Source organism: Rana temporaria, chromosome 5 (genome assembly GCF_905171775.1).
Source record: "Rana temporaria chromosome 5, aRanTem1.1, whole genome shotgun sequence".
In the NCBI taxonomy this organism is placed as follows: domain Eukaryota; kingdom Metazoa; phylum Chordata; class Amphibia; order Anura; family Ranidae; genus Rana; species Rana temporaria.
This window is the reverse complement of record NC_053493.1, coordinates 169,444,713-169,472,133: the sequence shown is the minus strand read 5'-3', so window position 1 is coordinate 169,472,133 and position 27,421 is coordinate 169,444,713. Positions and strand designations below refer to the sequence as shown.

At 43.3% G+C, this 27,421-nt stretch overlaps 1 protein-coding gene across 2 annotated transcripts in view; it reads right to left on the bottom strand.

The window, feature by feature from the left end:
- The window catches only part of SLC12A7 (solute carrier family 12 member 7), a 574,243-nt gene that overhangs the window by 203,431 nt on the left and 343,391 nt on the right, over window positions 1-27,421 (bottom strand). For both annotated transcript variants that reach the window (XM_040353352.1, XM_040353353.1), the window contains exons 13-14: window positions 18,449-18,567; window positions 1,902-2,000 (exon numbers count right to left, since the gene is read on the bottom strand). In XM_040353352.1, the coding sequence (XP_040209286.1) occupies window positions 1,902-2,000; window positions 18,449-18,567 (218 nt within the window). The remainder of the gene's footprint in view (window positions 1-1,901; window positions 2,001-18,448; window positions 18,568-27,421) is intronic.

Genomic DNA, 27,421 nt, shown 5'->3' with positions numbered 1-27,421 from the left:
CACTTCGGACAATTTTGACACATTTTTGGGACCATTGTCATTTTCACAGCAAAAAATGCATTTAAATTGCATTCTTTATTGTGAAAATGACAGTTGCAGTTTCGGAGTTAACCACAGGTGGCGCTGTAGGAGTTAGGGTGCACCTAGTATGTGTTTACAACTGTTTGGGGGTGTGGCTGTAGGAATGACGTCATCGATCGTGTCTTCCCTATAAAGGGAATGACGCGATCGATGCGCCGCCATAGTGAAGGACGGGGAAGCCGTGTTTACACACGGCTCACCCCGTTCTTCAGCTCCGGGGAGCAATCGCGACGGAGCGGCTATAAACAAATAGCCGCGCCGTGGTCCCGGATCGCTCCCCGAGCGGACCCGACCTCCGCATGTAGCGGGGGGGTCCCGATCGGACCCCCCACCCGCTAATAGGCGAGGACGTACGTGTACGCCCATGTGCCTGTACGTGCCATATTGTGGACGTACATGTACATGCGGGGGTCGGGAACTGGTTAAATCGCGTAACCTATCTGATTTACGTTTTTCAGGCAAGTGCTTTATTCAGAAAGCACTTGCCTGTAAAGTTGCGGCGGCGTATTGTAAATCTCCCGGCGGAATTCAAATTTGCCGGGTAGGGGGCGTTTAAAATTTAAATCAGGCGCGTCCCTGCGCCGAACGAACTGCGCATGCGCCGTCCGTAAACTTTCCCAGTGTGCATTGCTCCAAATGACGTCACAAGGACGTCATTGGTTTCAACGTGAGCGTAACTTACGTCCAGCTCTTTTCTAAATCGACTTACGCAAACGACGTAAAATTTCAAAACTCGGCGCGGGAACGACGCCCATACTTAACATAGGATACCCCTCACATAGCAGGGGTAACTATACGCCGGAAAAAGCCGAACGCAAACGACGTAAAAAAAATGCGCCGGGCAGTCGTTCGTTTCTGAATCGGCGTAAATCCTCATTTGCATATTCGTCGCATAAAAAAATCGAAACACCACCTAGTGGCCGGCCTGGAATTGCAGCCTAAGATCCGACGGTGTAAGTCACTTACACCTGTCGGATCTTAGGGATATCTATGCGGAACCTGATTCTATGAATCAGGAGCATAGATACGACTGACGGAACTCAGAGATACGACGGCGTATCAGGAGTTACGCCGTCGTATCTCTTTCTGAATCTTCCCCACTGTATTCTAACCATCAGCTGAAATCCGAAGTGGCCAAACTGTGTAATCTAAAAGCACATATAGCAGGCTTGCCATCTAAGCCGAGAAACAACTAAAAAGGTCTTCATTTTCAGCTCCATGTATTTTTATTTGGGCGACCAGTTAAAGTTCAAGACTATGTTTTCGCTTTAAGCAACCAAAAGGCAGTGCTCAAATTGTGTATAACCATGTGAGAAAAAAAAATATATAAATATATAACAATGCAAAATTATATTGAATTATGTTTATTATAATTTTGCACGGTTTATTATATATTCAAGGGCAGCTTATTGTTGCCAATATTGTAGATTACTTTTATCTGGGTAGCTAATGTGTATTCTATATGCTTATTTCTTTGATCTCTGTATTCTGGGGAAAAAAATAAAAATCATGTGCAGCCATTTCTTAGAAGGTTTCCCCAGTTGGATTTTGTATTTGAATATTGTGTAGGTAAACGCATTTTGGGTAGTTTGAGGTTTCTCATTTAGGGCCTGCCTGCACTGTTTTTGATATGCTGTGGTGCTTGTGGGCAAACAAATGAACTGCCTTACGACAATGCACTTTTATCACATAACAGAACATAAGTGCACTAAAAACTAACTGATGAGGCTGGAGTAAAATAGGCCCTCAAGGCATTGTGCAGCGAAATATAAAATATATATGTTGTTTAATAAAGACAAAAGAAAACGGAATACTCTTACCAGTGATAGTATTTAAACCGCGGTCTCCAATTTGGTGTTCGCAACAATGTTTGTAAAGCACAAGCCAGGTTAACAAACATGTAACACATCAAGAAAAACCTATAAAGAAATAAAAACGAACAGAACATAATAATGCAAGTCTGTTTAATTTCAATGAATAATAATTTTTAGAAATGTATACTCTCTGTAGCATTGTCAGTCACTAGTATTGGGATCTACAGTACATAGCTGCATATGCAATTATGAAAACATGGCAACAGAAGTAAAATTATAAACATTCTATATATAAAAAACAGCTAAAGTGTAAATGGGTATTTGCGCACAATCACATGTATTTGCGCACATGAGGCGTAAAAATTACTGACCAAAAACTGCAGATTTTTCTATATATTTTTTTTCACTGAAGAATGCACGGCTCTTGTTTAAACAAAAAAACAAAACAAAAAAAAAACAAAAAAAGAGGCCTTACATATGGTCATCACTAAATCTGGCCAGTTCTGGTAAAAAAAATGTTGAAGTAAAAATAGATCAGCTGGCTGGATTATATACCAAAATGAGAACAAATACAAACAATCTGCGACACTGCACCTGTGTTTGGTAAACAAACAAAGAAGGAGAATCCTGTAATAAGATGTCCATTTTAGCTGAATTATGTGAAATACACAAGCTGTCACTGCAAAGTTATTTCTCTTGAAATGTGGATTGAAATGTGGCCAGTTTAACTAGGACCGGACGAATTTTGATCCATGTATGGGCAGGCTGATTGTAAAGAAGTTGATCTCCTGACTTTCTTTCCCTGAATGACCAGTAGTGCCGTCAGCTATAGCCAGCAGCACTGTTGAGTGTATTTTGACAGTGGGGAAGTCTCCCCGCCAATAGAACACAGCTAGAGTGATTCCCCCATCTCCATCGAATGTGTGGATGGGGGAATCAAGTAATTTATTTATTTTCATTCAACCCACGGGTTAAACAAAACAAAAAAAAAAAATATTAATGTATAGCCAGCTTAAGTGATTGTGCATTCCCTGGATGCCCACCCTAATGAATGTCGATGTCTAATATAACACTGTGGGAAAGGTCCCTTACATTTAAAAGGTTCTTGGGTGTATTATCTGGCCTCCTTGGTTTGCACTGCAGAGACAAAAGTTGGAATAGATGTAGTTACTACCAATACTGCTTGTTTGGGAGTACATTATCTGGGAGATTTACTTAAACTGGTGCACACAGAAGATCAGCTTCTAACTTTAGCTTGTTCAATTAAGCTTTGACAATGAAACCTAGAAACTGATTGGTTACTATGCACTTCTGCACCAGATTCTGTTTTAGTAACTCTCCCCCAATAGTAGCTAGACATTAGAGGTAAAATTGGCACTTGGAACTGCAGGTTTAAAAATAAACGCTCTTAAGGTAGTTTTTAATGTTTTAGAATGTCCATTCTATGCATGAAGGTAAAAACCTATATGCAGCAGTGCACCCCCCCCCCCCAATACTTACCTGAGCCCCATCTCAATCCAGCGATGTGCACAATAGCCTCGGCTCTCATGGGCCTCTCACTCTTCATTGGCTGGGGCAGCAAAGGGAGCCATTGACTGGTGCCATCAGTCAGTGAACCAATTAGAGTGATGGGGCGGGGCAGAAAAGCGGCTCCGTGTATGAATGGGGACACAGAGCCGCGGCCTCAGAAGTAAGCCTGCTTGAGTGCCCCCAGAGCTTGCACTTCTGGAAAAATGGTCAAACATTCCCATAGACACACTCCTAAACCTTGTGGACAGTCTTCCCAGAAGAGTTGAAGCAATTATAGCTGCAAAGGGTGGGCCAACTCCACATTGAACCCTACGGACTAAGATGCCATTAAAGTTCATGTGAGTGTAAAGGCGGGCATCACAATACTTTTGACAATATATATTGGATTATGAAGTACAACAGGTTAGGCAACCCAGTGCTTTGCATAATATATAAATGGATACTGGCGCCAATAGTGAAACTAAAAAGAGAAGGGTTGCCGCAACTGAAATTAGTGAAAGATGAATGAGGAATGAAGATGTGATAATGGGAGCTCCCAATACAATCACTGAAAGTGCAAAGAGTAATCTATGCAAATAATATGTATATGTTTGTAACCTTGTTTAAATGTGTTTTAGCGAATTGCTTCACTTTATACATGTGCACAAATGTTTAAAAAAAGTATATATATATATATATTATATATATATATATATATATATATATATATATATATATATATATATATATATATATATATATAAAAATATAATGGGGCAGATCCACAGAGCGAGTATGCCGTCGTACTTTCAAAACTTTTTTGTTTTTGTTGTTTGTATTTCTTGTTTGTGCAGAGTGTTTGGTGCAGAGTGTTTGGTGCAGAGTGTTTGGTGCAGAGTGTTTGGTGCAGAGTGTTGAACTTCTCTGGCAAGGAAATTGAGTGTTGCCAGTACCTTGACCAGTGGCTGCACTGCTTGTGAGCGGCGTGTCTGGCTGGTGATGTCATCTTTCAGGGTTGTGGTTAATTCCAGGATGGCAGCAGGGCTGAATCTGAAGACGCGATACACCTCAGAATCACCCATGCCAAAGATGTCTATGCGTGTGCGGTATATCCTCTCCCGTGCCCTCCTCCTCCTCCTCCGTTCCCTCCTCCTTCTGCGCGCATCTAAAGCCAGTAGTATAGCTAGGACCATGATTGCCCCTGGCATGTTGGCATACAGATTGTTGTCCTGCAAGTGTGTGTGCTCAGCTTGTCCCTAACGGTGTTGCTTTAGCTGATCTGAACACGTCTGGTGCAAATTTAAAGCTGCTTTTATTAGGGGTAACTTTAGACCGGACGTACAGCTGATGCGCACAGCGCATAGCCTGCGCCGGGCAAACGTACTTTTGTGGATCGCCGTATATCCCTCATTTGCATATTTGCATAGCAAAACAATGGTGTGTCTAGCGTATATTTGCGCCCACGATGCGCCAGTGTAGAAAGATTACGTCGGTCGGAAAAAGCTGGTTTTCAGGCGTATCTCGTTTTGGGTATACGGCGCATAGATACGCTGGCGCATATTTACACTTACGCCGTGCATCTCGAGATACGCCGTCGTAACTCCTTTGTGAATCTGCCCCAGTGTCTCTACTGTTATTTTTACTCCTAAATATTTTAGCTTTTTTCCCCAGACAAAAGGGAATTCTTTTTGATAGGTGTTTCGGTCTATTTTTGGTGTAATATTTAAAGTTTCGGATTTGTCCGGGTTCATTTTAAAATTGGATATCTCTCCGTATTCTTTTAAGGATTTCATTACATTTGGGAATGTTATTCTGGGACTGGTTATAAAGAATAAAATGTCGTTCGCATAGGCCGCTAATTTGTTTTCTTCCTCTCCAACTTTTATCCCCCTTATGTCTGAATTCTGCCTTATTCCCCTTAACAGGGGGTATAAGGCGCCAAAACGAACAGCATTGGGGACAGCGGGCACCATTATACATTTCTTTTTTTTACTTTAATTTCTTTTTATTTGATTTTGAAATGACTGGTACATCAATCGGTTATTTAGACACGTAGCCATCTTTCAATATACAAACATGCGTAAGAAAACAAACAAAAAAAGAGAAAACAACAAGCTACCATCAATACTGAGCATGTATTTAGCTTGTATAACCGGATGTACCTAGTATCTACTAAGTCTTCTAGTCCTGTATCCAATCTCCCCCCTCCCCCCACCCTCCCCCTAACTATCTAAGGGAGCGTACAACCCCATTAACTAATCCGCTAATCAATCAGGCGGGAACATAAGAGAGGAGTGGGCCGTGATTTATCCTTGTCTCTTGTGTTGGTAGTAAAAGTCACGTACCCAAAATCGCTAATCCCTATTAGAGCTCCTGACAGTCCTGCTCTCGCCGCAATAAGTGGCAGCCACTTCTAACGGAAAAAAGGGGGGGGGCATGTAGCCCTGGAAGCACTTTCTCTAGTACCATCCTCATAGGTTCCCTGCCGCCCTCTGCCACGGCCCCCATATATTAGTAAATTTCCCGTAGTTCCCCTGTCTAGTGAAATACACTCTCTCGTTTGAGATTGTTAATTTCATGGTCTCTAGCCAGTTTTCTACCGACGGAGGAGTCTGCGCCTGCCATTTTTGGGCTATTGTTTTTCGTGCCTGGAAGAGGCATCTCAATATAGCTTCCAAGCTACCTTGAGGAACTCTTATATCTTCTATACACCCCAGGAGGCAAATCCTGGCCACTGGATTAAGGGATATTCCAAATACCTCGTTTATCCTCTCTATTATTTTTACCCAGAAGTCATAAAGTTTAGGGCACTTCCAGACCATATGAATTAAATCCCCTTTATCTTTACATCTCGGGCATTCATTATTTTGTCTCCACCCCAATTTAAACATTTTATGCGGGGTATGATATACCCTATGTAGTAAAAACAGGTGGGACAGTCTTTGCGCAGGGGCAATTGAGACCAAGGCGCATTGTTGAAGAATCCTCTCCCATTGTTCAGATGATATTGTTCCCAGGTCTCTTTCCCACGCAGCTTTACTCTTGACCGGGCCTGCTCTGCTTATCGCACTAGCACTCAAGGTATTATATGTTGCTGTTATTAAGCCCTTGGCACTACTTGCCATGATTACTTTAAGAAGGACGGGGATCTGGGTCCATATAATTGTTTTGGGGCTGAATTGTGCTTGGATAGCGTGGCGTACCTGCAGATATTTGTAGAATGTTTTGTTAGAGATATTAAATTCTCTTGTTAAATCTGGGAATGTTTTTAGGGTATTACCCACAAACAGATGCTTTAAACGAGTTATACCTTGACTCTTCCATTCTCTCGATTCTTCTATCCTTGTTACTTCCTGTAGGTTATTATTTTTCCATAGGGGGAGAATTCTGTTTGGCCAATATACCCCAATAAGGTCTTTGTTATATGCCATACTTTAATAGCCAGTTTTATAGTTGGGTATTTGTAGGGGAAGTAATCTGCCTCTAGGGCTTCCACCAACAATTTATGGGGATTACCCGTTAACATCAGGCGGCTAATAAAGCCGTCTCCCTCAGTGGCTCCACACCCCGCCAAATGTTGCAGTTGTGAAGCAATAAAATATAGCTTTGGGTGTGGAACCGCCATACCCCCTTCTTTTACTGGTAGCTGGAGTGTTTGCAAGCTTATCCTGGCTTGGCCGCCCCTCCATATAAGTTCTCTAAATAGTGATTCTATGTTCTTGAACCATTTATATCCCAGCCATAAAGGTGCATTATGGAGCAGGTATATTAATTGCGGCTGCCATATCATTTTAATTAAGTTGCATCGTCCTGCTACAGACAGGGGAAGTCTTTTCCAGATATCGCATTTATTTTTCCACTTTAATAGCAATGGGTCGAGATTTAAATTGGCATATTGGGTTACATCTTTCGTTATCCAGATCCCTAGGTATTTAAATTTTGTGACCACACTTAATTGAGAAGTACCTGGCAGGAGTTGGAGATCAACTGGATCCAATGGTAAAAGGGCAGATTTTTCCCAATTAATTGTCAAGCCTGAGAAATTACCGAAATCTTTTATCAGTTGTATCACTTTGTCTAGAGTGGTTGCAACATCCCCCAGAAAGAACAAGATGTCATCTGCAAATAGTGCAATCTTGTCTTCCCCTTGGTGTCTTCTAAACCCCATTATGTCCGACCTCGTCCTGGCCATTATAGCAAATGGTTCCATAGCGAGGGCGAACAGAAGGGGGGATAGAGGACACCCCTGCCTCGTCCCTCGCTCCAACTGAAAAACTTCTGATATCTCATTATTAATTTTGACTTTAGCTCTTGGCTCGCTATATAGTAATTTAACCCATCTAATAAAGCGAGGTCCGAAGCCGAACCTCTCTAATACTTCCCATAAGTATCTCCATTCGAGGCTATCAAATGCCTTGGCGGCATCAAGAGATAGCACTGCTCTGGGCCTCGCGTCATCAGTTGGTATTTGTATGTTTAAAAAGGTTCTTCTTATATTGGTAGTTGTTGCCCTACCTGGTATAAACCCTGACTGGTCTGGGTGGATAAGTTTACTGATGAATCTATTTAGGCGAGTTGCTAAAATTTTGGCTAAGATCTTAACATCGGTAGGTAGCAAAGAGATTGGGCGATAGGATGAGGGTATCAGTTTTTCTTTCCCCTCTTTATGAATTACTATAATAGTTGCTTCCAGCATTGAACGGGGGAGAGTACCACCACTCTCAGCCCCCTCCAAGGCCTTCAACAATTCTGGTAACAAAATCTCGCCAAATTTCTTGTATACCTCGATAGGTAGTCCATCCGGGCCAGGGGATTTCTGGTTTGGCATTGAGGTTACTGCATGCTGAATTTCACTTAGAGTGATTGGTGCTTCCAAGGCCTGTCTGTCCACATCTAGCAGGGTAGGAACTACTATTTTCTGAAAAAACAATTCCATAGCTCCACTTCCAGCCCTCCCTTTAGATTTATATAGTTCTTTATAATATTCGCAAAATGTTTGTAAAATCACCTGGCCATCCGTAGAAATTTCTCCCACCATTGTCTTTATTGCTGGGATATTTAACGGGGGGGGAGTTAGTCTTACTCAAAAGAGATAACATCCGCCCTACCTTCTCTCCCTCTCCAAACTGGCACTGCCTTTGTAGGGTTCGCTTGTTCTCCGCGCATTTCAAAGTAGCTGTTTTATACTCTAGTTGTTTTGTCAACCATGCTTCCCGCATGGCTGGGGTGGGTTGCTCAATAAACCTTAATTCGGCTTGAGTGGTCTCACGGGCCAACTTGCCCTCTTGCTCTCTCCCTTTTCTTTTTACCCTGGCGACTTGCTGAATTAGCAGGCCGCGCAGAAAAGCTTTCAGAGAGTCCCAAACTATTCCCGTTGGAGCGGATCCTGTATTAATATGTACAAATTCTTTCAGTTTAGACTCCAGAATTCCTGTGTCACTAATCAACTCCAGCCAACCTGGATTAAATTTCCACTCATTACGGGAGACTTTAACTCCAATCTTTATTATTAGCACCAGAGGGGAATGGTCCGAAACCCCTCTGGGGCCATAATATATTCTCTTTACCAAGGACATTACATCATCACTACCCACTGCCAGGTCTATTCTGGAGAGCGTATGGTGGGAGCTAGAATAGCATGAGTACTGGCGATCTTGTGGAAAACAAGTTCTCCATATATCTCTCAACCCTATTTCCTCCAGGAATCGAGCTAGTCGCCTCTCACCAGATCTTTTTCCCGGAGGAAATCTATCCAAGCTTCCATCCAACACCTCATTGTAGTCCCCTACAGCTACCACCGGAACCGCTGGTTTATCAAGTATAAATTCGAGGAGTTTGTTTAGAACATCTAGCTTAAATGGTGGGGGGATATACATATTGGCCAAAACATATGGACTGTTCTCAATTAGGCAAAAAAGAAATATATATCGGCCTTGCTCATCTATCTGGGATTCAGTACAGGAAAACGTCACCCCCCTCCCCACCAAAATGCTCACCCCCCTTGAGTAGGAAGAGTGAACCGAGTGGAACTGGGCCTGGAATTTACGACTGTTCAGTAGTGGGACGGTGTCCCTAGTCAAGTGTGTCTCTTGTAAGCATAACAGTCCCGGCATACCGTCTTCCAGGAGTGACATAACTGATGTTCTCTTGATTGGATCTCCCATACCTCGAACATTCCAGGAAGTGATGGCCAATAAACTATCCCGCATCTAGACAGACTGACATAACAATAGGATACACAACTCTGATCCAGCGGTATAGGTATACGGCCATCCCTGCCTTTTCTGTATGGGTCTGAAAATCCATTGGCCTCCCCTCACTCGCCTCTCCCGTTTCCGCCTCCTGTGACAACACTGCTCTTGAAATAAGTAATGTACGCTCCCTAACTTTACCCCTTAACACCCCCCATACCCTTCCCCCCCCACCCACCCCCTTCCTACCCCGCCCTGCTGGGCACCCCTTAAGGGCTTGTCCAATGACCTCACTAAACTCTCTCTCACACATCCCGCAGCCACGCAAATGCGTGTCCCTCCCCCTCTCTCTCTCCCCCCCAAAAAGACAAAACCCGTCATAAACCGACCATGAAATCTAAAAAAGAAAAAGTGATAACCAAATCCCCCCCCTTAACCGTGTGGTACCTCCCGCTTGTACTAGAGCCCCTGGTACGACCCCGAGGGGAGTATAAACCTTTTTATCACAAGTATAATTACAGTACCTTGGAAAACAAATCTTAATACAACGTGTCGAGATTTGTGAATAAAAAAAAAAAAAGGGGGGGGAAGGAATGCTTCATTCCCCCGTTCTGCATAAAGGTAGAGGTAAAGTGAAGCAGGGGTAAGGTCAAATATACTTTATATGCTTACTACCAAAAATAGTTACCACGCCCCTTTATTGCTTAGTTTTTTAGTGATAATATTGCCGTTGCTTCATAAATCTCTACACACCTTGTCAAGTTAATAAGCATGTGAAGATATATACAAAAAAAGCTTTAACATGAATGACACCAAGTGTCACTAAAAGGTGCAAAGTGTAAAGTGCAAAAAGTGCAAAGTGTGAAGTCCAAAAAAAAAAAAAAAAAAAAAAAAAAAAAATATTTATAAATTAGATGAACTTTAACATGAGTGATACCAAGTGTCACTAAAAGGTGCAAAGTGCTCAGAGCAGAGCCAAAAAAAAATCTTTTCTCTTTTTCTTACATTTATTTTCTGTTCACTTTTCTTTCTTTTTTCTTTTTTCCTTTTGATGGGGGGGAGCAGTAGAGTTTTCTAAGGGCATAGGTCGTCCAGCCCTCTCATGTTTTGTTAAACCATCCATGGTCTGGGCCATCTACTGGGCTGGCCTCCCTTAACGTGTGTCCTTCGTTTCCTTCCATTTTCTTCCCCTTCCTTCCCCCCAAGAAAACCTTATTTGGAACTTTAGGGGTTGGGTTTATCCAAGTAGTCAGTGACATCAGGGATGATGATCGGGGAAAAAAAAATAACAACCCCTCCCCTTCTTCCTCTTACCCCCTCCCCTTCTTTTCCTCTCTTTGATTAGGTGGGCCTTGCTTGTCTTCATCTTTCCATGTTTACTATTAGACCTAGCCCCCTCCTAACAGTGGGGGACTATAAAGCTGCTTTATTTGTCTCCAGCCAGTTAGAAACTTCCAATGGGTCATTGAAAAAGATAGTCCTGCCCAGAGCTACCACTCTAAGACGAGCCGGGTATAAAAGAGCATATGTGATTCTATATTTCTGAAGGGACCTTTTAATTGGTATAAACTCAGCTCTCCGTTTCTGTAAATCTGGTGAGAAGTCGGGGTATATTGAAATTCTTGCACCATTATATATGATGTCGCCCATCTCTCTAGCTTTTTGCAGCATGGTCATCTTATCTGTGTAGTTAAGTAGCTTTAGTAGCATTGGCCTTGGGTACTTCCCCTGCTGAAGTACTTTAAAGGGAACCCTGTGGGCCCTTTCTATGGAGAAAAAGGGAGAGAAACCATCAGAGCCAAAAATTTCACTACACCACTTCTCCATAAACGCAATGGAATTTGTGCCTTCACATTGTTCTGGGAGGCCTACCACTCTCACGTTATTTCTCCGAAGTCGGTTTTCCAATGCGTCTAACTTGGTCGCTTGAAGGTCTGTTAGCTCCTGTAGCCCTTTAAGTTCCCCCTGCAGTGGAAACAACGTATCTTCGACTACACTTAGTCTCTCTTCCAGAGCATTTGTTCTCGTAACAGTCCTATGTAGCTCCTGGCTCATGGCTAACAGTTCTTCCTTTAAGCTCATTAACTGTACGTCAAAATTGACCATAAAGTCCTTGCATGAGTTAACCGCGCAAAGTACCTCTCTCAGTGTGGGTTCCCCTTGTGGTGTCATACCAGCTGTGGGGGGGTCATGCTCACCAGGTGATGCAACAATTACCGGTATATTTACAGTCCCTGGTGTCTCTCCCCCCACCCCTTTGGTACTCACGTTTCTGATGCTTGATGTACTTGATGCATTAGTGGTATTAGTGGTGTTAGTTGGTTTTACAGCGGGTTGACCCTGGCTCCTCCTGTCGAGTGGCGGCCCCATCTGCGGCTTAAGTTGGCTTGTAGCTGTAGGAAGTTGACCCTTGGCTGGTGAATTAGAGGAGAGATGCGTACTTCGCTCCAACTTTGCAGCGGATGCCTGGGTGTTTTTGGCTGATCTTGTAGATGACATGCCCTCCTATAGTTTTGGAAGCATAGGGCGTAATAAGCCACCTTATGTGGAAGAAATCAGCAAGTAGCAGTAGCAGTAGTCCGCAGGTCTCCAAGAAAAAGAGAGAAAAAAAAAAAAAAAAATTTCTCAAAAGAAAATATATGCAATACCGCCGTGATTTAATATGGCCGTAAACAGCGTAAATAGCGTAGAGCCTTAAATGGGCGCCACTAAAAATCAGGGGGGGCCGTAGGCTGTGTTCAGCCCTCCCCTAGAACACAGCTTTTAACACAAGGGGGGTACAGCCAGCAGCATGCTATATTTATTATTTATTTATTATAAGTAGTAGAAGACCCCAAGCTACAGGACCAGTAGCCTGTAAATCAGTGAACCAGTGAGCTGTCAAAGATCTGTGAGAGACAGCATCTCCTCCACTGACCTGCTGCTATCACACTCTCTCCCCTGATCACTGCCACTCGATGGCATGCAGTAGAACGAGATCTCGTTGACTCCCGAGATCCCGCGAGACTTCCGACGGCTCCGTTTACAGTGGGGTTTGCTACCCAGCTCCCCGCCAATAGTCCGGCCCCCCCTCGAGACAGGTAATCGGGATCCGACCAGCTCGCTCCCGCAACCCGGGTGAGAGGAGAAGGGATGCAGCCTCCGCAAGGTGGAATAGGGAAAGCCTTGCAGCACTTGGCGTCAACACGCAGCCCACGGCAGAACACAGGGCATGGAGACAGGTCACAACCAGGTTCCGGAGGGCTCCAAAGGTAGGGCTCTAAGTAGCTTTAATGGCTCCGTGGAGGGTGGGGGGAGATATCACTCAAACCCTGGATCCATGGAGGGATATTTCAGGGTATTTTCAAGCAGCATTACAGGCAGAGAAACGGGAGAGAGAGAGCGGAGAGGCTCACACGCTCACTCACACATCCACCCTCTCCTACATCCGGTCACGCCCCTCCCATTATACATTTCAAATGTTCGACATGGTCCAGTTAACTTTTACTCTCACCTAAGGTCGATTATATAATGCCTTTATCCAGGTGGTCATTCTAAGCCCTAGGCCTAACGTGCTCTGTATGAAGCCCCAGTCTACCCTGTCAAATGCTTTTTTAGCATCGATTGACAGGAGTAGACCTGGGGCCCCACTTTTTCTGCAGAGCAAGAAGTGTTCCAATTCCATTGTCCCTCCCCTCCCTTCCTGGGATGAAACCGACCTGGTCAGCGTGTATTAAGTCGTTCATTATCATTTTCATCCTCCCTGCCAATATTTTTGCAAATATTTTGGTGTCACTGTTTAAGAGTGAAATCGGTCTATAGCTGGAGCATAGTGTGCCATCTTTACCTTCATTTGGGATTATGGTAATAGTGGCCTCTTCTGCATCTCCCACCTTGTGCCTATCCCATTCATATAGGAGCACAATTTTAGGAATTTAAGATGTCCTTACATTTTTTATAATATAGTGTCATCAGACCATCAGGTCCTGGGCTTTTCCCACCCGGTGATGTTTTTATAATTACCCTGATCTCCTCTTTTGTTATGGGGGCCTCTAGATAGCTGAATTTATCTTCAGGGATTGAGTAAAGTCTTCCATAGTACTCTTGGAAGGTTTTTGCGGACTACTTCCCCGGAACCGGTTTATATTTTTTCTATATAGTTAGCCGTTTTTTTCTTTAAAAATTTTGCAAAATATTTCCCTGGCTTATTGCCCCATTGGTACCTCTTTCTTTATTTGATTAAAAGTTGTTCGGGTTTCCTGCTCAATTAAATCTCTTTTAATGTTAAGTTATAATAGGGGTTCTTTTTCACTAGTTTGCTTATGTTGCTGTTCCTATTCGTATATTTCTTTTGTTAAAGCAATTTTTTTCTCCAGAGTTCTTTTTTTTCTCCGCTCCTTCCCTTCTCGTACTATTGATCCTAATTTTTTTTCCCAATTCCTCTTTTATTCGCTGTTCTACTACTTTTATCATGTAAGAGTTCTTCGTTCAGTCTCCAGCTATTACTCTTGTTTTGTGCCTCACCCATCTTCAGTTGGAGTGTCACTGGCGTGTGATCTGAAAAGGTCACTATTCCAATTTTTGTAATACATTCTGCTTCCAACAGCCGGTGTTCAATGGAAAAAAAAATCTAGTCTTGAATACGTATCATGTACAGGGGACTTAATTCTTTCATTATATTAGCACATTTAATAGGGGCATTTAATCCTCAAACATTATGTGACATTATATTTAATTTAGACATCATTACTTATATCCAGCTCTACTGACCCGGTCATGACTTCTCCTGGAGGTCTCCCTTCCCACCCTCTTACTAACCCACCCCCCAACCCCTCCCCTCCTCCCCAAATACCACCCCCTTCTCCACCCTCCTGCCACCCACTCTCCTCCACCCCCCACCCTCCCATGTGAGGGAAACTTGGCCTCCCCAAAGCCCAATGAACCATGGCCCTCCTTGTCCCTCCTGGCCCCTGGTTCGTCCCCCTGGAGGTTGAACTCTGATGCAGTCCTTAAACAGGGCCGATGCCACCCCTAAACCGGAGTCACCCGCCTCCACCCTCTCCTCCCAACAACCAATCCAAGAGTCCCCAGTCCCATTTTTTGCAGGTTTCTTAGTTTCTTCCCCTTCCCTTTTTAATATATACTAATTAATTATTGACATGTCATCATTTCTATCTCATCCGTGTTCCTGGTGGTTTCTTCTTCCACGTCGGGTGCCAGGACTGATGTTCTTGCTTTTCCCACCAGCCCAGGATCTCCAGCAGTGGGATGTTCATTCGATTACCAAATTTTGGGGTGTCTTCTGGGAACCTTAGAATTGCTGAACGGCCTTCTTTATGTCCAATTAGGCAGTCTGGGAATCCCCATAAATAGAGGATATTCTGCGTCTTTAGTTGTTCCAACAATGGTTTAAGTATTCTTCTCCTGGATAATGTCTCTGGTGCTAAGTCTGGGAATACCTGCAAAGTTAACTCCCCAAATTTGACCGGTTGGTTAGTTCCTTATGTAGGCCCTTATCTGTTCCTTTTATTGATAGTTATGGAATCTTGCTATAACGTCTCTTGGCACATCTCCTGCAATTTCAGCGGGCTTTCTGACCTTATGGATCCTTTTAAATAACATTTTGTTGTTTACCTTTTTGGTTCCCAGCATATGACCAAATATTTTATCCATTTTCACTTGAAGGTCCTCATTTTTTCCTTGAATATCCGGGAGACCTCTAATCCTAATATTTTTCCTTCTGCTCCTATTTTCTTGGTCTTCAATTTTATACTTCATATACCTTTGTTCTCTGAACATCTCACCCATCTGCTCTTTCAGTCCTTTTAATTCAGCCCCATAATTGTCCAGGATTTCTTCCGTTTCCTCAACCCTATTTTAGCATATGCTTCATGTCTTGACGTAGAGCCGTTATTTCCCCCTTTATTGACGTTTCCATGGTATTATGTACTGTATTTACAGTGTCCACTTCACAGATGTAAAGTAAGTTATCAGTCTGCATCCGATAGGGGGGGGAATGGACCCGCACCCAGGGAAGGGGGAAGGCAAGTCCCCTGAGGTAGAGGGGCAGCTTCTGTTCACACCTGCGTTAGCAGTTTTAAAGCTGCCTATGTCTCCTCCGTCTTATATCATTCCCGGTTTTATAGTTTTTTCACAGCAGACAGCGAGTAGACAGTATGCAAATATATACAGGTGTAAGCATTGAAGTCAGGAACCTACAGCATTGAATTCATGAACCAACATTTATTATATTCTGGCAGTATGTCTTTCTATTGTAGTTTTACTGGTATTTTGCTGTTTCCAGCAGGCCCACAGTATTATTTCAAACAGTCTATAGGCAGCCATCTGTATTGCAAAGAGGCAAAAAAAATAAAAGACTAACAAACAGAAAACCACAAGGCACAAAAAGGAACATAAACTGCAAGTGGTACGACTCATTTAATTCAATGCGACTTTGCGATCCAAACACAATCAGTAGAAAGTTTTAATGTAGTCTATTCAGTCTACGTATATACTTTTCATCTATGGTCTCCCAAGTTTTTAGAAGGGTATTAGAAGAATCTAATTTCCTTTACGGGCTAAATGAACTATTTTATACTCCCTTCAAGTATGCATAGGTACCATCCAGAATAGTTGTACCATAATCGGACGGCCCAAAATGTTCAATATATCAGCTTGTTTAAGCCTACTATGCTCTCTTTACCATTCACAGTCAGTCAATTTGTTAACAGTCTGTATGATATACCGTTCTGTACTATATTTGAGATGACTCATCCCCTTGCAACCGCGCTCTCCGATCCAGGCTTCTGGCTGGCTTCTGGTTGTACTTGGCTGCAGGCACTCGACAAAGTGAGGGGGCTATACAGCGCGACCCCGTATCAACTCTCCGTTCAACCGCCGGCACTTCGGTCCTGCTTGCTACCTAGCAATTCAGCCTTGTGGGCTCCAAAGTCCTTTCACCCCCTTTACTTGTTCTGGTGTGTTGCGAACCTTCTGTGGCGTCTCTGATCACCTCCTTCCTTCCCACCTGCACGCCGTATCACTATCTCTGCTTTTCCAGAAGCCCTGTATAGAAGAGAACCGGTCTGTATCTGATTCTAGGTGCACGTCGGGGTGAGTCCTATTCTTTCTGTCCGCGGGCATCGAACCCGATCGTGCCTGGGACCAGTAGCGGACTTGTAGGGGGGTTTGTAGGGGTAGGGAAGCGGCCTCTCAGGCTTTCATCGTGCTGGAGGGAGCTTGGAGCGGAGCTCAGCATCAGGCCCCTCCTACGCCTGCGCACTACCCCTACAAAGGCTGACATATTTGTTTTGAGCAATTCTAAACTATATATATACTTTTTTGAAACATTTGTGCATATGTATAAAGTTAAGCAATTCGCTAATACACGTTTAAACAAGGTTACAAGCAAATACATATTATTTGCATAGATCACTCTTTGCATTTTCAGTGATTGTATTGGGAACGTCCTTTATCACATCTTCAACCCAGTGCTTTGCAGCTACCTTTGTCTATTAACCATTTTGCATTTCAAGTCTAAAACTTATTTTTTTTCCTAAATCCAGCCCCACTCCCAAATAGACTTGCCAATACATTTAATAGTGAGAGGTGCAGGTTAAAAGTTGTGTTTTTATGTCAACATTTGCCACATATAAATAGGTTTACCAAATTACATAGTTAGGCCCCGTACACACAACCGAACATGTCTGCTGAAACTGGTCCGCGGACCAGTTTCAGCATAAATGTTCGTTCGTGTGTGCGGCCGAGCGGACAGGTTTCCAGCGGACATTTGTCCAGCCGACAGTTTTCCGGCGAACAAATGTTTCTTAGCATGCTAAGAAACATGTCCGCTGGAAGCCTGTCCGTCGGACATGTTCGGTCGTCTGTACAGACTCACCGTACATGTCCGATCGGCCGCCATCCCTCGCATGCGTCAAAGTGATTGGACGCATGCGTGGAAGCTTTGAACTTCCAGGGCCGCGCACGTCGCCGCGTCATCGTCGCGGCCACGTCCCCGCGTATCGTGTACGCGGGGGATTTCTGTCTGATGGTGTGTACAACCATCAGACAGAAATCTCCGGGCGGACATGTCCGCTCAAAACGGTCCAGCGGACCGTTTTGAGCGGACAGTCCGTCCGTCTGTACGAGCCCTTACATATTAACCATAACAGTTCAATCACTGTGGCTGTATGACATTTTAGATTGTTCAGTCTATCTGTCAGGATTTTATATTCTATCTGTCAGGATTTTATATTAACGTAAAAGGATATTCTTAATTGCTGAAAACTGAGAAACTTTGCAATAAGGTCTTCAGGAAATATTTTTTTATTGTGGTGGCTGCTTTTTCCGATCATAACAAAAGCCTACAAAAAACAGCATGGAACTGAAGGAAAGGTACGCGTTTATACAATTTTCTTCTGCAACAGCGACACAACAGCTTTCAACTGTCATTTCTAAAATAAAGGTTTGGAAAATGAAACAAATATTTTGAATAGTTGCTATGGGTAGTGAAAAGGTTTCCCATAGCACATTTTTCATATGTCGGCTCATATCCAAATAAATTTAGGAAATTACCTACTGCTTTGATTTTACATGTTAGTAAACCAATTCCAATTTTTTTTTTTTTACACTTGAGCACATGCAACTACTGGTTTTTGACAGAAGGAATGCATATAAAAAAAACAGCGATCAAGTTTAAATGCAATGACATGCAGTATGTTACAAGAAACTGGATATTTGTAAAAAAAAAGTCAATAAAATAACAATTGACATATTTTCCTTGCGAACAAGTAATTTATGCTTTTTTAAACAAATAGATTTATTTTAAAATGAAAAAGCAACATCCATCCACAAACTAGAATACAAAAAACTTACATTGACAATATTGGCGCAACACTATCCAAAGAAGCAATGAGAATACCAATTTCACATATGCCTGCTGTCAGTAACAGAGCCCATGTTGGTTCTCCATTGGCTTTTCCATGACCAAACACCTAAATAGAATAAATTGTAAACATTAAACCGCAAAAAAACAAAAAAATAATTCAGAGTAGTGGTTAAAGATTCTTACTCTGAATGGTCTAAGGTTATCATTAGTGGTGTACCCCAAAGTTCAGTCCTGGGACCCTTAAGTTTTACTATTTTTATAAATGATATTGGGTCTGTGATTAAAAGAACCATTTCTGTCTTTGCAGATGACACTAAGCTATGCAGTGGATGAACGTCCTTACAGGATGTCTCCAATTTACAAGCTGACAACAATACAATGTCTAATTGGGCAACTATGTGGCAAATGAGGTTTAATGTTGATAAATGTAAAGTTATGCACTTGGGGGCTAAGAATATGCATGCATCATACATACTAGGGGGAATTCAACTGTGGCAATCCATAGTGGAGAAGCATCTGGGGGTTTTGGTAGATGAGCTTAAAGGGGTTGCAAACCCCCATGTTTTTTCACCTTCATGCATTCTATGCATGAAGGTGAAAATCCTTCTGTCACTCAGCAGCCCAGACGAGCCCTCATTATACTTACCTGAGCCCTGCGTTTCCCACGGCGAGAACGAGCACACAAGCTCCGGCTGGTGTATTGTGTCCTGATTGGATAGATTGATAGCAGCGCAGCCATTGGCTCCTGCTGCTGTCAATCTAATCCAATAATGCAGGCCTCAGGGCCAAGTCCTGCTTTCTGGGTCAATAGAAGCAGGACATGGGATAATCTGTGTTCCCTTTTGCCATATATTCATGCCATCTGGACTAGTCTCTGCCCTCCCTGAAGCCCCCAATCAAAAGAAATTTGTAACACATTTGACTTATGTCTGTACTTGGACAATGGTAGGTTTGTAGTTCTGTAGTGATGGGTCCATTCTATCCCTACATTTTATTTTCCCAGTGGGCACCAGTTACTCCTTCAATTATTCATGTTTAATTACTAAGGTAATAAGGGAATGTACATTTGTCTTACATTTTTTTGGAACATAAGAAAAATACATTATTAGCTTTATATAAATAATAATGTATGTAAATGTTAAAAAAAAATAGGATTTTTATAACAGCTTACCTGTAAAATCCTTTTCTTGGAGTACATCACGGGACACAGAGCTGCATATTCATTACTATGTGGGTTATAGAGTCTACCTTCAGGTGATGGACACTGGTGTAATCAATTAAACAGGAAGTTCCCTCCCTATATAACCCCTCCCCTACTGGGAGTTCCTCAGTTTTTGTAGCAAAGCAATAAGTGTCCCAATATCCCCAAACAAGAGGGGTGGGAGCTCTGTGTCCCGTGATGTACTCCAAGAAAAGGATTTTACAGGTAAGCTGTTATAAAAATCCTATTTTCTTTATCGTACATCACGGGACACAGAGCTGCATATTCATTACTATGTGGGATGTCCCAAAGCAATGCTTACTGAGGGGAGGGAGACACCAACAACGCAGACCGCCATCAGACGTGAGGACCTATAATGCTGCCTGCAGCATACTGCGCCAAAAAGCTGCATCCTCTTGCCGTCTTATGTTCACCTGATAGGAGTTAGTGAACGTAAGCACAGATGACCAAGTTGTGGCCTTGAAAATCTGCGTCATAAAGGCTTGGAAATGCATTGCGCATAAAGCGCTTACCATCCTGGTAGGGAGCACCCCCACAAAAAAACAGGGGGAATCCTACTCTAACCACAAGCCTGAATAATAACCTGATGAATCAACCTTAAAAACAGTTGATTTTAGACGCTGCCTGCCCTTTCCTGGGGCCTCCTGGTAGCGCAACAACATCAGTTTTCCGTATCCGAGCAGCCGCTTCAGATAGGCCTAGACCCTTCTTACTCCAACGAGAGAGAGAGTGTAACCATTTTAATAGCTGACCTGAACACTGCCTGCCCATCTAGGGTCTTCTGGCAGCCCAATAAAAACGTCAGCTTTCTATATCTGAAACCTTCAGATAGGTATTTAACTGCTCTCATCTCAATTGAGAGAAAAGCAATAACCTTTCCTTCCGTGAAACAAGGTTTTGAAAAAAGGGAAGGTAAGAATATCTAGATTCAAATGAATACTAGATCCTTCTAGTAAATAAGGTTGGGTGAGGATGAAAATCACTCTACTTGTAAGAATAATTGAGTATGGCTCTATACCAAGAAAGTTGCCAATACTGAAACTCTTGGAGGCTACCACAACCAAGAACACCAATTCCCTTGTTAAAGGATGAAGGGAAATATGGTGCATCGGCCCAAGGAGCTGACCCTGTAAGCCGACAAAACTAGAGCCAATCCTCCGAGCACAAGGGCGACCCAACTGGCGGACTTATGCACGTCACCCCTTGTATAACAGCCCGGACCAAAGAGTGTGAAGCAAGCGACCTTTGGAAGCAAGGCCGAGATCGGATCCTTGATATAACTTAAGGCTAGCTCCGTCTCCTTTCCAAATGTAGGAAGGCAGGAATTTTACCTTTGACAAACTTCCACGGATGCCACCATCTGGTTTCACACCAGGAACATGGGCCTTCCAGACCGTAGGCTATCTGGTCCTGGAGGCCAGCTCTCTTGTATGAATCAAGGGAATTGCCGCTGATTCTGAAAGCCCCGATCCTCGAGAATGTGGTCTATAATAGCCAGACCATTAATTCACCTGTTGCAAGGCAGAATGTAATACCCCCTGCAAAGTAGGCCTGGACAAGATGTAAGGGACTGTGGGTCCTCTACTACCACCCTTACTGTTCCTGCACCGAGAGGTCGTCAGGGTTATGCCGGAGTAATCAGGCCAGCTTCCGTTCTCCTCTAAATGTTGCATAGAAGCCACAAAAGTCGCGGCACTGGGGGGAGAGACACAACCAGTGACAACTGGTCCCCCCCCTCGGATTAAAAACACATCTGCCCCGCATGCGGGTGGATCCTTTATCCTTGACCCCAAGCTGTTCAATCTCTTGTTGAGCCTGGACGCCAATACATCTTATGTACAGGGTACTATTTCTGTGACATTTGGTCAGGAAAACAGTCGGGGTGTAGAGGTCATTCTCCCGGAGACACTTGTTGACGGCTCCAGCGAATCGCCTGCCAATTCTGCATTTCATGAAATGACGAATGCCAATAGGCAAGGCACAAGCTCCTCCTTGGTAAATTAAGTAAATCACTAGTATGGCATAGTCTGATTGTACTCTGACAGAACCAACCTGCCACCTGAACGTTCAGGCCCCTAAGCCAGATGCTCCATCGGTAGCTCTAGCTGACAGATAAGTCTCCCTTGGAGCTTGACTACTTCCCCTGGGCCATGGTCTCTTCCTGACCTGGCAAACCCTTTTAGTTAAGAATCACCAAGAGGAATTCCAGCATATCTCTGGGACCGGGTTCTTTGGATAATGCTAGGTCAAGATCCACTCTTTCTAGGCCGACAAAATACTGTTTATAACAGCCCTGAATACAAGTTAGTATAGGGAATTGTCTTGAATGAAGCCAGCATCTTCCCTAGTGCCTTAATCAAAAGGCCAAAAGTAAGGAACTGTTCCTTGCTGTGACCACATAGACCAGTTTTCTTATAGCGATGGTCTTGTCTGAGGCCAAAAAAAAAACTCTCCTTTTTGGACTGTGCCAAACATACCCAGCTTCTTGTCAAATGAAAGAATGTATCTTTAGACTGGAATCCCAACCCAGGAGTTCCAGATACTTGACCATGCTGGACACCCTTAGGTCCAGCCATGCTACTGACTGACCCATCAGCAGGAGTTTGCTTCGGTATGCCATTACTGCTATACCCTGGGCCTACAGACCTGCTAGAGGCGGGCCCTAGCACCCTGACAACCCAGGCACGGAGGCTAACCCAAAAGGGCAAGACCACCAACTGGAGATAGTGCTGTTCCCCTGCGAAACGCAGACAACCTCTGCAGACCCAAGTAAATAAACACATATGCAACTGGCTCCCCATGTGTGTATGTGGCAAGTGTTAAAGCCATATGCCTCAATGGAAGTGTGTGTACATGGCAGCGTGTGTTCCTGGAAGCATGAATTCATATAAATATGTTTTAAGAAAAACATGCATATAGCATGTGTGCTCTGGAACAAGCATCTTGCAAGCAAGCATGCGATATAAACGTGTTATGCAACAATGTGCAACATGAACCCATGCAGACACGTATTTCTATGCAAACACAAGGAATCCTGTATTGCTTAATTAGGCCGCCATGTGCAACTTTAAAGTAATCATGCATCCTTATGCGATTCAGCATCTTCCATGCGATCAACATCTTATGCATTTTAAGCACTACTGTGCGCACAAGAACCCTTGTGTGACCAAGGACTCTTGTGTGACCAAGCACCCCTGTGCGATCCAGCATCCTTATGCACTCAAGCATCTTAATGCGACTTTAGGCATTTCTGTGAAACAAGCCTCTCTATGTGATCAAGTATCCTTGGGTAATCCAGGATGCTGTTGATCCGACAACCATGGTTGATCCAGCTTCTTTTTGCATTCAAGCATCTTTAAGCGATCTTTAGGCATTCTTGTAGAAACAAGCCTCTCTGTGCGACCAAAATATCCTTGAGTAATCAAGGACTTGGGTGATCCGGTAATCATGTGTGATTCAGCATTTTTATGCCTTCAAGCCTCTTTATGCGATTCTAGGCATTTCTGTGGAAACAAGCCTCTTTGTGTGACCAAATATCCTTGGGGAATCAAGGACTTGGGTGATCAGGTAATCATGTGTGATTCCAGCATTTTTATGCCTTCAAGCCTCTTTATGCGATTCTAGGCATTTCTGTGGAAACAAGCCTCTTTGTGTGACCAAATATCCTTGGGGAATCAAGGACTTGGGTGATCAGGTAATCATGTGTGATTCCAGCTTTTTTAATGCATACAAGCATCTTTATGCAAACTTAGGCACTTCTGTGGAAACAAGCCTCTCTGTGTGACCAAATATCCTTGGGTAATCCAGGACGCGGATGATCAGGTAACCATGTGTGATCCAGCATCTTTTTTGCATCCAAGCAACTTTATGCGATTTTAGGCATTTCTGTGGAAACAAACCTCTTCTGTGTGACCAAACATCCTTGGGTAATCAAGGATTTGGGTGAATGTGTGATCCAGCATTTTTATGCATACAAACGTCTTTATGCGATTTTAGGCCTTTCTGTGGAAACAAGTCTCTCTGTGTGACCAAATATCCTTGGGTAATCCAGGACTTGAGTGATCAGGTAACTAGCATCTTTATGCACTCAAGCATTTCTATGCAACTCTAACAAACATGCAACACCATACAGACAGAAACATGCATATTTATGCGATCCACAATAAAACATGCTCTGTTACTTGTTTTTATCCCACATGCATTCCAAACTCATGTATCTTATGCAACATGCGGACTGGTATAGAGGAAGTTATTCTCTGTAGATGTGCGTTTCCTCAATTAAGAGATGTTAGCAATGTGTACCAGCAACTGTGCATCCCTCAGATGTGCATTTGGTTAGCCTGAAGCCGACACCAGGCTGAGGACCATATGGAGGTCTTACTAGCCACCTATAGGAAAACCTCTCTTTACACTCTAAGGAGAAGATAGAGGCTTTGGCCGAGTAGGTAGAGGGAAGGTATATGCAGCATGAATCTCTGAAAAGACTGCAGGTGCAATCAGAACCTGTAGAGCTATTGATAGCTTCTCCTCGTTAGGCTGCAGCTCCTGTCTCCTGTCCTCTGACAGTGAACCTTCATCCCCAGCTCTTCTAATCCCTTTGTTTAAGGATTAAAGCAGGAAAAGGACACACCCTGCTTTTTTTTTTTTTTTTTGCTTCTTGTGAGGATGCTGCGAACATAGCAGTTAACCTCTTGTAGAACAACAAATGTGATGCAAAAAACAAAACACATGCAGAGTGGCTGCAATGTTGGGGGAGGCTGCATTGATTGCCTGACAGGTCTGATGGCTCAATCTGTGAGCTGTTTAAGTCTCTACAGGGGAGAATAAAGGGCCACCAGGTTCAGGTGGCGATTCCTTTTTATATTCCTACCCCTGACCTTATTCAATGGGGAGACAAAAATCCTAAGCTAAAAGCAGAGGAGCTTAACCCAGGTGCATCAACAGCTAAACTAGTCTGGCAGCAACAATGCCTGCTAATCTGCACAGCTAGATGCGGAGTAGGCGTCTTAGATGAATCTGTATCCAACTCACACAAGGTGCTTACATTTGTGTCCCCCTAGCTTTACAGAGCTCTGACGTCTGGGCCTTTTTGAAGAGCCCTCTCTGCGACTGCACTGAGCCGGTGAGCACGTGCGACATGGTAGAGCCTGAAGCTGAGGAAGTGGGACGCACAATAGACCAGCTAACACTTAAGCTTCCGTCTTTGGAAAGCATGGTAAGCGAAAACATCAGGCATGTCTTTTACTGCCCATAGTAGTGGAAAAACAGATAAGACTTGCAGCTACTCATGGAAGACAATCCTTTGCATAGGATTAAGGGCATTTTTTTTTTTTTTTTTTATGTACCAGCCCCTTCAAGGGGAGATATATGGGTACTACAGCCATCCTGTCTGAACAGACATAGTGGCCCAGGCTACATGCCGGCTAGGGGAGGTATATGGGTGCCCTGAGCCATCCCGTCTCAGAAGACATTGTGGTTTACATTGCCCATGCATAGAAACATAATATAGGCGAGACCCATAGTCCCCTACAGAAGACCTACTGTCGAACCAAGTCCCGTAGGTCCCTCTCTTACCTTTCCACGCTGCAGGGTATTGCCAAGCAAGAGGCCCAATCTTCCCCCTTCACCGTGGGTATAGTCCTAGACCTTCAGGGACCGGGGTCCATGGCAGGAACACCACACCCCTGGACCTATATAGCACCCTGGCAGCAGAAAAAACATTTGGTCCTTAGAAGACACAAAGTTCTGGAACCCAGGATCCAGCCCTCCGCAGAGAGGCATTATAGGCTAAACCTCGTTCTTCGTATCGAGGCCCGGGTACCGTCCACTTTGGCTATGAAGCACCTTGGACGGATCCGGATTTATGGAGGCTTTTTACATCCAGCATGGATCCCTCCAGTGGAGCTCCTAAGAGCACATGTTAACTCGTGACCAACACCTTAGACACTGATGAAAAAACTGAGGAACTCCCAGTAGGGGAGGGGTTATATAGGGAGGGAACTTCCTGTTTAATTGATTACACCAGTGTCCATCACCTGAAGGTAGACTCTATAACCCACATAGTAATGAATATGCAGCTCTGTGTCCCGTGATGTACGATAAAGAAATATTGTTTCTCTGGAGCTGTAAAGATTGTAATTCTACATTAGGTATGTGGTAGCTATATTTGCTATTCACAAGTTCAAAGAGCTCTGCCTAACAGTAGCCATACCACCAGTTTTCTGTTGCATGCCTCAAATTTGCTTTGCAGTTTGCTTGCTTCAGCAACTCTGAACATAGTGAAACCTGATGCATTCTAGTGGATTAGGAAAAAAATAAATAGCCAATACAGGCTGTGAAGGCACTCTCCTCCTTTCCATGAGTGTTTTCTGTGGCATTATACAGAGAACACACTGCAGGATATCAAAGGAGTCCACTTAGTGCTCTGTTTTTTATAAATGAAAAAGTAAAATGCAGACACCATGTGGAGTATTTCCATCAATGTCTTCTGGTGTGTGGAGAGGAAAAAACATTCTCCATTAAAATAGCAGCTCCCCCCCACCCAAGAATGGTTTTCTGTTTTACAACTTTTTATTAAAGCCTATCAAAATTAAGGGGAAAATAAAGCATAAATTGCATCTCTATCCTTGATACAGTCTTCAGTGAAACTCCTTCAACACTAGTTTCAAATCTTGTGCAGCCAACCATTCTCTGTACATTTAAATATGCATGGCAGAGTACATTAGTATTTTTATCACCACCATTGTAATTAAAAATGCTTAGGGAGGCATGCAGCAGTACTGGCAACCAACCTAAAGGACACAGTGTTTGGGGGCATAAAATAAATCAAAAATATAAAGGAGGGGAATATTACAGGGGCATAAAATGGCTTGCACATTTACCAGAGGTGTCTGACATGGCAATGTGACTTCCACAAATATTTGTAAATGTATGCAACTAAAACAATAGTTAAAACAGACTGTGACCCATTCAAACAAATGGAGCCTCACATCAAAATCACGTTGCAGTGGTGTGGTATTTACAGGGTTAAAACAGGAGATGGGGAGGTGTCATATTGCCCCCCTCATTCCCTGTGAAAAGCCTCTGAAAATTGATCCACCATGGATCCCTTTTTTTTTCTAGACGTGCGTCACTAACAGTCGTATGTCTAAATATAGAGTGATAAAAACAATTTGACATGGGGTGCCTTGTAATTTAAAGATGCAGTGTGAATCTACTTGGACGCTGACTAAAAGGGATGAGCCGAACACCCCCCTGTTCGATTCGCAGCAGAACATGCGAACAGGCAAAAAATTTGTTCGAACACGCGAACACCGTTAAAGTCTATGGGACACAAACATGAAAAATCTAAAGTGCTAATTTTAAAGGTCAATATGTAAGTTATTGTCATAAAAAGTGTTTGGGGACCTGAGTCCTGCCCCAGGGGACATGTATCAATGCAAAAAAAAAAGTTTTAAAAACTGCATTTTTTTCAGGAGCAGCGATTTTATTAATGCTTAAAGTGAAACAATAAAAGTGAAATATTCCTTTAAATTTCGTACCTGGGGGTGTTAGTATGCCTGTGAAGTAGCACATGTTTCCCGTGTTTATCACAAAGTCTCTACACAAAATTACATTTATAAAAAGGAAAAAAAATCATTTAAAACTACTCGTGGCTATAATGAATTGTCGGGTCCTGGCAATACGGATAAATCTCATTGAAAGAAAACGGCATGGGTTCCCCCTTAGTCCATTACCA